This window comes from Schistocerca nitens, chromosome 11 (assembly GCF_023898315.1).
Source record: "Schistocerca nitens isolate TAMUIC-IGC-003100 chromosome 11, iqSchNite1.1, whole genome shotgun sequence".
NCBI classification, from domain to species: Eukaryota; Metazoa; Arthropoda; class Insecta; order Orthoptera; family Acrididae; genus Schistocerca; species Schistocerca nitens.
In genome coordinates, this window is record NC_064624.1 from 157782415 (window position 1) to 157797321 (window position 14907).

General features: G+C 44.5%; 1 protein-coding gene and 1 non-coding gene across 2 annotated transcripts in view; both read right to left on the reverse strand.

Annotated features, from left to right (window-relative positions):
• The window catches only part of LOC126212985 (putative ankyrin-containing lipoprotein Lxx09580), a 90387-nt gene that overhangs the window by 6939 nt on the left and 68541 nt on the right, over nucleotides 1–14907 (reverse strand). Inside the window, exon 2 of the mRNA XM_049940527.1 lies at nucleotides 13196–13769. Within this exon, the coding sequence (XP_049796484.1) occupies nucleotides 13196–13755 (560 nt within the window). The 5' untranslated portion in view covers nucleotides 13756–13769. The remainder of the gene's footprint in view (nucleotides 1–13195; nucleotides 13770–14907) is intronic.
• Trnaa-ugc (transfer RNA alanine (anticodon UGC)) lies at nucleotides 11510–11583 on the reverse strand. Its single transcript has one exon. It is a non-coding gene; the product is annotated as a tRNA-Ala (tRNA).

Here is a 14907-nt window from a genome sequence, read left to right on the forward strand (position 1 = left end):
ACTTTTGGAACAGTACGAGAATGGTGGAGATGAATTTCTTGGAAGAATTGTGACAGATGATGAAACATGGCTCCATCATTTTTCACCAGAGATGAAGAAGCAATCAGTCGAGTGGCATCATGAAAATTCACCCAAGAATAAAAAATTGAAAACCACACCTTTTGCCGGAAAAGTTATGGTTACAGTGTTTTTCGATTCCGAAGGACTCTTGAATGTGGACATCATACCAAGTGGAAGCACCATAAATTCTGAGGCATGTGCGACGACAATGAAGAAACTTCGAGCTCGACTGAGTCGTGTTCGACCACATCGGCAAAAGCAGGATGTTTTGCTGTTGCACGACAATGCACGGCCACTTATCTGTCAAAAAACCACGGAAGCGATCACAAAACTCGGTTGGACAACACTGAAACACACGCCTTACAGTCCTGACCTGGCTCCATGTGACTATCATCTCTTTGGGAAACTGAAAGACTCTCATCGTGGAACAAGGTCTGAAGATGATGACTCCCTTGCGCACGCTGCCAAACAGTGGCTCCAACAGACTGGTGCAGAATTTTGCCGTATGGGTATACAGGCGCTGGTTCCAAGATGGCGTAAGGCAGTTGAGAGGGATGGAAATTATGTGGAGAAATGAAAATATTGTTCCTAAAGGATGTATCTGCACAATGTAAAACTTTCAAACATGTAGAATAAAAGATGGATTTTTTAAAAAATAGTGTGCATTTCTTTTGAAGTGACCCTCATATCTGTAGTACTGCTCTGTACTGTGGCCGACTTGCGCATGCAGCTTGTGTGGAGCGCCAGGAAAGTGAAACTTCCTGGCAGATTAAAACTGTGTGCCGGACCGAGACTCGAACTCGGCACCTTTGCCTTTCGCGGGCAAGTGCTCTGCCAACTGAGCTACCCAAGCACAACTCACGCCCGGTACTCACAGCTTTACTTCTGCCAGTATCTCGTCTCCTACCTTCCAAACTTTACAGAAGCTCTCCTGCGAAAGGTAAAGGTCCCGCGTTCGAGTCTCGGTCAGGCACACAGTTTTAATCTGCCAGGAAGTTTCATTATCAGTGCACACTCCGATGTAGAGTGAAAATTTCATTCTAGAAACGCCAGGAAACTGGTTACAACAACTGATATAAGTGTTTAATATATTTTAGATCCTCCAGTGCGATCATCATGCGTCTCCATAAATAGTTCTTGCTGATACTGTCAAAGGGATTCTTACAGGGTGTTTCAAAAATGACCGGTATATTTGAAACGGCAATAAAAACTAAACGAGCAGCGATAGAAATACACCGTTTGTTGCAATATGCTTGGGACAACAGTACATTTTCAGGCAGACAAACTTTCGAAATTACAGTAGTTACAATTTTCAACAACAGATGGCGCTACGGTCTGGGAAACTCTATAGTACGATATTTTCCACATATCCACCATGCGTAGCAATAATATGGCGTAGTCTCTGAATGAAATTACCCGAAACCTTTGACAACGTGTCTGGCGGAATGGCTTCACATGCAGATGAGATGTACTGCTTCAGCTGTTCAATTGTTTCTGGATTCTGGCGGTACACCTGGTCTTTCAAGTGTCCCCACAGAAAGAAGTCACAGGGGTTCATGTCTGACGAATAGGGAGGCCAATCCACGCCGCCTCCTGTATGTTTCGGATAGCCCAAAGCAATCACACGATCATCGAAATATTAATTCAGGAAATTAAAGACGTCGGCCGTGCGATGTGGCCGGGCACCATCTTGCATAAACCACGAGGTGATCGCAGTGTCGTCTAAGGCAGTTTGTACCGCCACAAATTCACGAAGAATGTCCAGATAGCGTGATGCAGTAATCGTTTCGGATCTGAAAAATGGGCCAATGATTCCTTTGGAAGAAATGGCGGCCCAGACCAGTACTTTTTGAGGATGCAGGGACGATGGGACTGCAATATGGGGCTTTTCGGTTCCCCATATGCGCCAGTTCTGTTTATTGACGAAGCCGTCCAGGTAAAAATAAGCTTCGTCAGTAAACCAAATGCTGCCCACATGCATATCGCCGTCATCAATCCTGTGCACTATATCGTTAGCGAATGTCTCTCGTGCAGCAATGGTAGCGGCGCTGAGGGGTTGCCGCGTTTGAAGTTTGTAGGGATAGAGGTGTAAACTCTGGCGCACGAGACGATACGTGGACGTTGGCGTCATTTGGACCGCAGCTGCAACACGGCGAACGGAAACCCGAGGCCGCTGTCGGATCACCTGCTGCACTAGCTGCACGTTACCCTCTGTGGTTGCCGTACGCGGTCGCCCTACCTTTCCAGCACGTTCATCCGTCACGTTCCCAGTCCGTTGAAATTTTTCAAACAGATCCTTTATTGTATCGCTTTTCGGTCCTTTGGTTACATTAAACCTCCGTTGAAAACGTCGTCTTGTTGCAACAACACTGTGTTCTAGGCGGTGGAATTCCAACACCAGAAAAATCCTCTGTTCGAAGGAATAAACCATGTTGTCTACAGCACACTTGCACGTTGTGAACAGCACACGCTTACAGCAGAAAGACGACGTACAGAATGGCGCACCCACAGACTGCGTTGTCTTCTATATCTTTCACATCACTTGCAGCGCCATCTGTTGTTGAAAATTGTAACTACTGTAATTTCGAAAGTTTGTCTGCCTGAAAATGTACTGTTGTCCCAAGCATATTGCAACAAACGGTGTATTTCTATCGCTGCTCGTTTAGTTTTTATTGCCGTTTCAAATATACCGGTCATTTTTGAAACACCCTGTAAAATCCATGAACAGTATATGCAGATTCTGATTAAATTCGTGTTTCCTTTCTCCTAATATCTTTAAGAGTTGGCAAATGGACCGTGCATTGGAACATCGGAGCACTAAGCGCCCCGAGTTTCTGGCGTCATAGCGTGGGAAAAGCAGGCTGGGGTGTCTTTATGAATGTGCAGGAACATTCTGAACGTATATGTGATTGTAGACCAATGAGGTGGAAGAACGCCACCTACGTCACATGCACACTGTCTCTCTTCACTCGCAACATGCCATATTGGCTTTCAGTTGAAGCTCACAGGTATGTATGCCATTTCTAAGCAGGAGAAAATTGACGATCTCTCGAAAACCCGCCGTTAGTTGAACAATTTGTTGTAATAAAATGACGGGAAATGTCATATTAGTAGTTAAAGAAATACTGTATCTTGCACATTATGAAAGTAAGCCATTTCAAGACAACATCACATTCAGGATCCATCAAAAACGTTATTCTTGGTACAATTTGTTGTAATTAAAAGCCAGTTAATGACATACCTGCTAGTACAGCTTTCAGAAGATGGTAAGATTCGAAATATGGTCACAGTTCAGTGATGGTCAGTCTAGTATAATGAGTAAAGTTGTGGGAAAAATACAGTATTAGGTTACATGTTGCTCGTTCGTGCCTCATGGGAGCTACACATTTTTTTTTACTAACCTTCGCGTTTCTGAATGGTTCTGATACTTTCTTAATTGTTTAAAAAATATATATACTATAACATTCGATGTCATGTAACTATAACTGTGCACTTTATGAGGAGTGAGTTTGTTCGATCTGCTTAATCTACAAGATAGCTTGCACCATTTCCAGTAACATATTCTGCACTTTCTTGTTTGAAGTTTCTTATTTCACATGTTGTAAAGATTCTGCTACTGAATAGGAATAGCAATCAAGGATGACCTTGGGGTTTACTAAAAAGTGAATGTGATTAAATAATTGTTTTCTTACATGGAGAACTACTGGAAATTTGTATCGCACAATTTGTAATGGAACTTTTCTAAGATGATGCCTTATCGAGTGGAAATGGTACTTAACTTTTCACCTTGTAACATGTTGATGGATATTGAAGATTTTATTTATGTATACTACAGACATAACAATATGACTAGCAGTGGACAAGACGGGTCACAAAGAAATTACGATATGTAGCTACTAGTGGGCATTGATTTACATCAATGGGGAAAGTTGAAAATTGGTGCCAAACGAGGATTCGAACCTGGGTCTCATGATTACTAGGCAGATGCTCCGACCAATGACCCATCCAGACACAGTGATCACTGCAACTTCACAGACTACATAATCATGTCTTCTGTCAGATCAAAATTCTGAACTTATCTGCACACTGCTGACATAGTGCCCCTTGGGACATTATCCTCATTACTCGCCGCATTTCACCTACGCTATGTGATCAAAAGTATGCGGACAGCTGGCTGAAACTGACTTACAAGTTCGTGGCGCCCTCCATCAGGATTGCTGGAATTCAATACGGTGTTCATACAATGTAAACTTTCACGGCCGGTATTGTCTTCACTTAAAACTTCCGGGCTGATAGGCCGTGGTCGAAGTATAAAACTGTCTCCTAACGTTTCGTCTCCGACTGCGGGAGACATCTTCGGAGGTAAAGCGGCGAACTGCCAGTTCGCCGCTTTACCTCCGAAGATGTCTCCCGCAGTCGGAGACGAAACGTTAGGAGACAGTTTTAGTTCGCCGCTTTACCTCCGAAGATGTCTCCCGCAGTCGGAGACGAAACGTTAGGAGACAGTTTTATACTTCGAACACGGCCTATCAGCCCGGAAGTTTTAAGTGAAGTCAATACGGTGTTGGCCCACCCTTAGCCTTCATGTCAGCTTCCACTCTCGCAGTCATACGTTCAATCAGGTGCTGGAAGGTTTCTTGGTGAATGGCAGCCCATTCTTCACGGAGTGCTGCACTGAGGAGAGGTATCGACTGGTTGGTGAGGTCTGGCACGAAGTCGACGTTCCAAAACATCCCAAAGGTGTTCTATAGGATTCAGCTCAGGACTCCTTGCAGGCCAGTCACTTACAGGAATGTTATTGTCGTGTAACCACTCCGCCACAGACCGTCCATTATGAACAGGTGCCAAGTCACGTTGAAAGATGCAGTCGCCACCCCCAAATTGCTCTTCAGCAGTACGAAGCAAGAAGGTGCTTAAAACATCAATTTAGGCCTGTGCTGGTGATAGTGCCACGCAAAACAACAAGGGGTACAAGCCCCCTCCCTGAAAAACACGACCACACCATAACACCACCGCCTCCGAATTTTACTGTTGGCACTACACACCCTGCCAGATGACGATCACCGGGCATTCGCCATACCCACACCCTGCCATCGGATCGCCAAGGTGTGTACCGTGATTCGTCACTCCACACAACGTTTTTCCACGGTCCAATCGTCCTTACACCAAGCGAGGCGTCGTTTGGCATTTACTGGCGCGATGTGTGGCTCATGAGCAGCCACTCGACCAGGAACTCCAAGTTTTCTCGCGTCCCTTCCAACTACCACAGTACCTGCAGTGGATCCTGATGCAGTTTGGAATTCCTGTGTGATGGTCTGGATAGATGTCTACCTATTACACATTATGAACCTCTTTAACTGTCGGTGGTCTGTGTCAGTCAACAGACGAAGTCAGCCTGTACGCTTTTTTGCTGTACGTGTCCCTTCACGTTTCCACTTCACTATCACATCGGAAACAGTGAACTTATGGATGTTTAGGAGTCTGGAAATCTCACGTACAGACACAAGTGACACCCAGTCACCTGACCACATTCAAAGTCCATGAATTCCACGGAGCGCCCCATTCTGCTCCCTCACGATGCCAAATGAGTACTGAGGTCATTGATATGGAGTACCTTGTAGCATGTGGTAGTACAATGCACCTTATATGAAAAACGTATGTTTTTGGGGGTGTCTGGAAACTTTTGATCACATAGTGTACTCCTGTAAGAGTCCGAGCCTGGTGCGCATGTGCACTGATGAGACCACTGGCTGTCTCACCTATATATATATATATATATAGAGAGAGAGAGAGAGAGAGAGAGAGAGAAACATTCCACACAGGAAAAATATATCTAAAAACAAATATGATGTGACTTACCAAATGAAAGTGCTGGCAGGTCGACAGACACACAAACAAACACAAACGTACACACAAAATTCTAGCTTTCGCAACCAACGGTTGCCTCGTCAGGAAAGAGGGAAGGAGAGGGAAAGATGAAAGGATGTGGGTTTTAAGGGAGAGGGTAAGGAGTCATTCCAATCCCGGGAGCGGAATGACTTACCTTGGGGGACAAAAGGACAGGTATACACTAGCACACACACACACATATCCATCCGCACATACACAGACACGAGCAGTGTGTGGATGGATATGTGTGTGTGTGTGCGGGATTGGAATGACTCCTTACCCTCTCCCTTAAAACCCACATCCTTTCGTCTTTCCCTCTCCTTCCCTCTTTCCTGATGAGGCAACAGTTTGTTGCGAAAGCTTGAATTTTGTGTGTTTGTTTGTGTTAGTTTGTGTGTCTATCGACCTGCCAGCGCTTCGTTTGGTAAGTCACATCATCTTTGTTTTTAGATATATTTTTCCCACGTGGAATGTTTCCCTCTATATATATATATATATATATATATATATATATATATATATATATATATATATATATATAGTGTGTGTATGCTGTTTCTCAGGTGTTGGTCGAGCGAACGAAATTTCTTCGTTCTTGCTCTTTAAAGTGCGTGCAATATGAGTTCGTCCATCACTTTGAGTTAAAAAATGTGTCTTCTGAATTCCTTTCACAGGAGTAGTTCGTTTGGACCATTTTTCTTTTTTCTGTTCACGGAATTCTTCGATTTCCTCTTTGGACAAAAGAATGAGAGTTGTGGATGTGTAAGATTTCATGACTGTCGTAAAATCCTCAGTATTCTGAATCACAGATGTATTTTTCTGGAAAGATTGTGTTTTGCACCATGGTGCTTCAGCTGGCCTCCTACACCATCACAAGACCCCTTCCCATGACCAGTAGCAGTGTATACCCAGCCAGCTGGAGTAAGCGACTTACTCAATTCAAACAGCTGTTAACGATTTTTAAAATGACTAGGAGCACCATCAGAAATAATGCTGATCTTCTCTGCCACTATTTGCAGTTGAAGAATTTTGCGCATTGCTAGCAGAGCATGTGCTGAGTCATGTCCTGTGTCGTCACTTATAACTGCAACACCTGTGGTCTTGTTTTGAAAGTATGTCAATCCTGTAAAAATTGAAACCTGGTAACTACTCCAATGATATCCTTGTACTTCTTATGGGAGACTTACAGAACAGTTCTCAGAAAAATTACAGTGAAGGACTAAACATAGTTCTTCAGCCTGTACACACTATTTCACTTGTTGCAATTTCTTCAGATGCTGGTGTGTTACTGCTTTCACTGCCCATTTACCAAGTACATCAATGAAATTGTCAAAGGCAACAGTTTTCTTAATTAGTTTATTTTCCTCCCATGTCGCATAAGTAATTTCTGCAGAGGTATCTGCTATGTCCCCCAGGCCAAGTGTCTGTAAAGACAGTCCTCTCTTTCCAGCGCAGTCACCACATTCTTGGAACAAACAAGCCTCTCGCTTTAAGTCATAGACTACTAATGACTTCACACACCCAACCAAGGTATACTCCAGTAAGTTCTTCAAAGTTACCACACAAAGTTCAAAATTCGCGCAGTACATACATAAACAACATCTCTAGGTGGGTGTAGAACTACCCACTTAGGTCGTAGTGCATAAAATTTTGATCTTCCAATATGTGAAGTTGTATAGTTGCTCTTATAAATTGCAAAAGTTTTTTTTTTTTTTTAAATACTGTGAGTGATGTACTTCACTTTCACAACTTTTTGACCTTCAACTGTTACAGTTATAGTGCCTTTTTTTGTTAGCACTCTGGCGAAACAGTCCCATTTATCTTCCAGATAAAATGACTGCACTATTTGAACTTAACTGCTTCTACAGGATGACCATCATAGGGATCTGGTCTTCCAAAGACACCTTTTACAGACCTCATATTTCTTGATTTGTCTACCATGTACTTTGATACTGATACAACGTGGTTAAAATAGTTTTCTTTGAAAATGTATCTGGAATAATACACTCCTGGAAATGGAAAAAAGAACACATTGACACCGGTGTGTCAGACCCACCATACTTGCTCCCGACACTGCGAGAGGGCTGTACAAGCAATGATCACACGCACGGCACAGCGGACACACCAGGAACCGCGGTGTTGGCCGTCGAATGGCGCTAGCTGCGCAGCATTTGTGCACCGCCGCCGTCAGTGTCAGCCAGTTTGCCGTGGCATACGGAGCTCCATCGCAGTCTTTAACACTGGTAGCATGCCGCGACAGCGTGGACGTGAACCGTATGTGCAGTTGACGGACTTTGAGCGAGGGCGTATAGTGGGCATGCGGGAGGCCGGGTGGACGTACCGCCGAATTGCTCAACACGTGGGGCGTGAGGTCTCCACAGTACATCGATGTTGTCGCCAGTGGTCGGCGGAAGGTGCACGTGCCCGTCGACCTGGGACCGGACCGCAGCGACGCACGGATGCACGCCAAGACCGTAGGATCCTACGCAGTGCCGTAGGGGACCGCACCGCCACTTCCCAGCAAATTAGGGACACTGTTGCTCCTGGGGTATCGGCGAGGACCATTCGCAACAGTCTCCACGAAGCTGGGCTACGGTCCCGCACACCGTTAGGCCGTCTTCCGCTCACGCCCCAACATCGTGCAGCCCGCCTCCAGTGGTGTCGCGACAGGCGTGAATGGAGGGACGAATGGAGACGTGTCGTCTTCAGCGATGAGAGTCGCTTCTGCCTCGGTGCCAATGATGGTCGTATGCGTGTTTGGCGCCGTGCAGGTGAGCGCCACAATCAGGACTGCATACGACCGAGGCACACAGGGCCAACACCCGGCATCATGGTGTGGGGAGCGATCTCCTACACTGGCCGTACACCACTGGTGATCGTCGAGGGGACACTGAATAGTGCACGGTACATCCAAACCGTCATCGAACCCATCGTTCTACCATTCCTAGACCGGCAAGGGAACTAGCTGTTCCAACAGGACAATGCACGTCCGCATGTATCCCGTGCCACCCAACGTGCTCTAGAAGGTGTAAGTCAACTACCCTGGCCAGCAAGATCTCCGGATCTGTCCCCCATTGAGCATGTTTGGGACTGGATGAAGCGGCGTCTCACGCGGTCTGCACGTCCGGCGCGAACGCTGGTCCAACTGAGGCGCCAGGTGGAAATGGCATGGCAAGCCGTTCCACAGGACAACATCCAGCATCTCTACGATCGTCTCCATGGGAGAATAGCAGCCTGCATTGCTGCGAAAGGTGGATATACACTGTACTAGTGCCGACATTGTGCATGCTGTGTTGCCTGTGTCTATGTGCCTGTGGTTCTGTCAGTGTGATCATGTGATGTATCTGACCCCAGGAATGTGTCAATAAAGTTTCCCCTTCCTGGGACAATGAATTCACGGTGTTCTTATTTCAATTTCCAGGAGTGTAGTCAAAAGTTGCACCTTCTCACTGTAGGATGCACAATATTCAACAGCTGAATTGATATTTGTGAAAAATTCCAGGCAAGAGGTGCGAGAGTGCTTTGGTTCATTTTCTTCTGAAGATGGAATTCTGAAAGTGGAATTTCTACTTTGAAGAGTGTGGTAGGTTTTGCTGTAGTGTTTTCATCCACAGCTTTAGTAATTTCTCTGCCCTTTCTTGTTGCGTACAGCTTATGATTCGACTTCGCTGGAGACGGTTTCTTAACAGCACTAACGCCTACCTCTATAGTTGACTGATACAGGGTATTTAATTCTTCCTCTACTGATGCAAAATCGGCGTCATATTCACCATTAGAAGCTTCACCTTGTTCAGATACAAACATTGCTGTTAATCTGTCAAAACATTTAGAACACAAAAAGTCGTCACTGGAAACATCTTCACTTTTAATCAGAGTTTTCAAATGAGAACACTTATTCCCAACCCGAACAAAAGTCTTTTTTTGTTTGTCTTATATATCACTCTTTTATGGATATGCAAATAGCCAACACACTTCACTCTCCTGTGGCTCCAGTAAGACGACGTTTCAAACAGTTCTTTTCAGAAACCACTCTGTAACTGTGGTTCACAAAAACACAGAACTGGCTGGATGGTCTCAGATTTCTTAGAAGCCTCTTTAGTAAACAAATCACTGAACAACTACAATACAGAAACCTATAATGAACAACCATGACAAATAAACTGACAAAGAACTACAACAAAGTATAAGAAGTATGTGCAACAATGAAAGTGAAAAGAAATAACTGCGACAAAGAAAGTGGTAAGAAATAACTGCAACAAAGAAAGTGATAAGAAATAACTGCAACAAAGAAAGTTATAAGAAATAACTGCTACAAATACAATATAAATAAACATTGTAACATTGAAATCAGTAAGAGACAACTTCAGTGAAGACACATTATCGTTGAAAGTTAAAAAAAGTGATTTTCTAAAATAAAACCGGTCCCACTTCAAAGTGGAAATTCTCCTTTACAGAAAATATAGTAGTACATGGTATTAATCAACTGAAAAAAATGTAACTTTTCTGGATTGTCATTTTTGAAAAAAATATTTCTGTAAATTATAAAAAAATTCAAAAGGGATCAGTAAAAGAACTACAGCAGATATGTCCAAACAGAGGATACTATTGTAATCATAAAGCAATTATCTTTCAAATAAAAGAAACTCTAACAAAATATCTAGAAGTGTTACAGAGATACAGCATTTTAAAAAAATTTCTGAATCTCGCATCTTGAAAATGGTGTTAGCAAGGTCATCTTTGGAGGTCTGCATCTCAGGGCCAGAATTTCTTGGAGAAAACAAAAAATACATGTTTCCTACTTTCTCCTGAATTTTAACATATGCAAAATTCAATAACATCCAAGACTATGAAGGTAGCCCCCCCCCCCCCTGCCCGAAGTTGTACAAGGCAGGAAAAGTGCTTTTCAATGGAGCTAACATGGAATTTTGCACTGGTCCATTTTGTAAACAGTGTGTTTTGTGAGCCATGTACACCCAACCTATGCAGCTGGAGTTTGCCACAATAGCACATTCCACATAGATACGCACACACGATATGCAAAGCTGACATTTTTTCTGAGCGTTCAGCAGTACATTGAACTTGGCACACTCAACATTGACGTTCGAAAGTACAGTCCGTGTGCCAATGGCTTTAGGGTACGTACAATATGAAAAGTGGATGTGTCTGGGCTAAATCAGCACTGGGTTTCAAAAGGATTTTCACCATATGGTCTTATCCTCTATATGTGTGTCTCAATCATGTTATCTTTCGCAACGTAATTCCTGAATAACTTCAACAATTTGCAGGGTTTCCTTTTTCCTGTATATGGCAAATAAATTTTTCTGTTTATGTAGGTTCTGCTTAAACGAAAAAAAAGTTCCAAAAGCTGCTGATACCTTTATTCTTTTTGTTGGAAAACTGAAATGTTTATTATAGCCATAGCTTAGATCCCTATAAGCCCATGAAAAGGCATTTGTAAGTACTGTCAGTAATCAACAAGCAGTTTGAAATGATAATTAAATGAACACCCTAGCTGCAACCAGACGTCGATATACTTCATTGGGGACATGTTGAAAATGTGTGCCCCGACCGGGACTCGAACCCGGGATCTCCTGCTTGCATGGCAGTCGCTCTATCCATTTGAGCCACCGAGGGACAGAGGATACTGTACCTGCAGGGACTTATCCCTCGCACGCTCCCCGTGAGACGCACATTCCCAACATGTGCACACCACTACATTCGTAGTGCACCTAATAGATGTTTGCCCATCGTACTCATTACTCGTGGCAGATTAATCTACCAAGTCCCGTACGAGTTCGGGCATGGCGTGTGCATTCACATAAGATGGTCAATGGCTGGGAAGCCATATTTTAACTGTATATGACGGTAGTATCTGTTCCTGAAAGAACAGTTAGCGTAGATGACCATGCAGCTTTGCTGGAATGAAATGATAATTAAATGGACACCCTAGCTGCAACCAGGCGTTGATATACTTCATTGGGGACATGCTGAAAATGTGGCTCCGGCCAGGACTCGAACCCGGGATCTCCTGCTTACATGGCATACGTTTTATCCATCTGAGCCACCGAGGGCACAGTGAACAGTGCACCTGCAGGGACTTATCCCTTGCGCGCTCCCTGTGAGACCCACATTCCCAACATGTGCACACCACTACATTTGCAGTGCACGTAACAGATGTTTGCCCATCATACTCATTACTCGTGGCAGATTAATCTACCAAGTCCCGTACGAGTTCGGTCATGGCGTGTGCATTTGCAGAAGAAGGGCAATGTCCGGGAAGCCATATTTTAACTATATATGACGGTAGTGTCAGCTAGGGTGTCAATTTAATTATCATTTCATTCTAGCAAAGCTGCACGGTCATCCACGGTAACTGTTCTTTCGGGAACAGATACTACCGTCATATATAACAAGCAGTTTGTTAATTTTTCAAAGAAGAATCGGCTCACATTACAAGAACAACTTGGGAAACCTTGTTACAAACATCTGAATTAACTAAAATCTCTAGCGTTGGAGTCAGACACATATTCAAAAGCACATTTCCTGCCTTGTATAACCTAGGGCGACAGGGGGGGGGGGGGGGGGGGGGAGCTACCTTCATAGTCTTGGATGTTATTGAATTTTGCATATGTTAAAATTCAGGAGAAAATAAGAAATATGAATTTTTTGTTTTCTCCAAGTAATTCAGGCTCTGAGATACAGACCTCCAAAGATGACATTGCCAACACCATTTTCAAGATGCTAATTTCGGAATTTTTTTTTAAAATGCTGTATCTCTGTAACACTTCTACATATTTTGTTAGAGTTTCTTTTATTTGTAAGATAATCGCTTTATAATTACCATGGTATCCTCTTTTGGACATATCTATTGTAGAATTTTTTCTATTCCCTTTTGAATTTTTTTATAATTTACAGAAATATATTTTCAGAAATGACAATCCAGAAAAGTTACATTTTTTTCAGTTGATTAATACCAAGTAGTACTACATTTTCTGTAAAGGAGAGCTTCCACTTTGAAGTTGGACAAGTTTTATTTTAAAAAATCCTTTTTTTTAACTTTCATGGATAATGTATGTCTTCACTGCAGTTGTTTCTTACTGATTTCAATGTTACAATGTTTATTTATATTGTCTTCGTTGCAGTTATTTCTTATCAATTTCTTTATTGCTGTTATTTCTTATCACTTTCTTTGTTGCAGTTATTTCTTTTCACTTGGAGGATACATAAGCATCTTGTCTCCGCTTACCTGCTGTCTACAGATGGCTCTGCAATTAGTCGAGTGAACTCCACAAAATCGCGTGGGTGATTCAGCACGGCGTCTGCCCAGCCCTGCGTCGCCATCACCTGCTGCGTGTGGGTCTTTACGAAGGAAACGGCGGCCTGCCTGAGGCCGGGGCAGGTGTGCCTGATGGCGAGCACAGCTGCGGCCACCGCCGTCTCCACCCCCAGCCCGGCAGCCACCTGCTGCTCGCAAGACGCCTTCAGGCGCGTCACGCCGTATTTGTCAGCGGCAGCGAGCAGCTGGGGGGCCATGTCAGGCAGCTGGGGGGGCTGCAGGGTATAGAGGTAAGACAGGAGCTGGCGCAGCACCGCGCCCTCCACGTCAGGGATGGTGACTCTGCCACTGCTGGCCTCCACCGTGTCGTGGCTGAACATGGCGGCGAAAACTGGGCTCCTAGCTGCCAGGACAGCTCTGTGCGCCACCAGCCGTGTGTCGCCTGCCACCAACTTCACCGTCGCCCCGTCCTCATCGTCGAACAGGGAACCCAAGTCTACAGGTGTAGTCTCCTGAACAGCTGGTTCCATGGTTCCGGATGATTCTGAAACACAGCATCACTCACCAGTCCCTTGACTTTACACACCACCCCACCACAATTCACAGACAGATCTCTGTCGAGGAGTAGTTGCTAAATGCTCTCTATCAAATGTCATTTGCAACACCAGAATACCCTTGCTGTAAATCTTTAATACACTACTGGCCATTAAAATTGCTACACCACGAATATGACATGCTACAGATGCGAAAATTAACCGACAGGAAGAAGATGCTGTGATATGCAACTGATTAGCTTTTCAGAGCATTCACACAAGGTTGACGCCGGTGGCGACACCTACAACGTGCTGACATGAGGAAAGTTTACAACCCATTTCTCATACAGAAACAGCAGTTGACCGGCGTTGCCTGCTGAAACGTTGTTGTGATGACTCGTGTAAGGAGGAGAAATGTGTACCATCACGTTTCCGACTTCGATCAAGGTCGGACTTTAGCCTATCGCGATTGCGGTTTACTGTATCTCAACGTTGCTGCTCTCGTTGGTCGAGATCCAATGACTGTTAGCAGAATATGGAATCAGTGGGTTCAGGAGGGTAATACGGAACGCCGTGCTGGATCCCGACGGCCTCGTATCACTAGCAGTCGTGATGACAGACATCATATCCGCATGGTTATAATGGATCGTGCAGCCACGTCTCGATCCCCGTGTCAACAGATGGGGACGGTTGCAAGACAATAACCATCTGCACGAACAGTTTGACGACGTTTGCAGAAGCGTAGACCATCAGCTCTGACACCACAGATGCAATTACCCTTGACGCTGCATCACAGACAGGAGCGCCTGCGATGGTGTACTCGACGACAAACCTGGGTGCACGAATGGAAAAACGTCATTTTTTCGGACGAATCCAGGTTCTGTTTACAGCATCACGATGGTTGCATCCATGTTTGGTGACATCGTGGTGAACGCACATTGGAAGCGTGTATTGCCGCCGAGGTTGGCCGAGCAATATAAGAGCTTCAGTTTGGAACCGAGCGACCACTACGGTCGCAGGTTCAAATCCTGGCTCGGACATGGATGTGTGTGGTGTCCTTAGGTTTAAGTAGTTCTAAGTTCTAGGGGACTGATGACCTCAGATGTTAAGTCCCATAGTGCTCAGAGCCATTTGAACCATTTTGAAGCA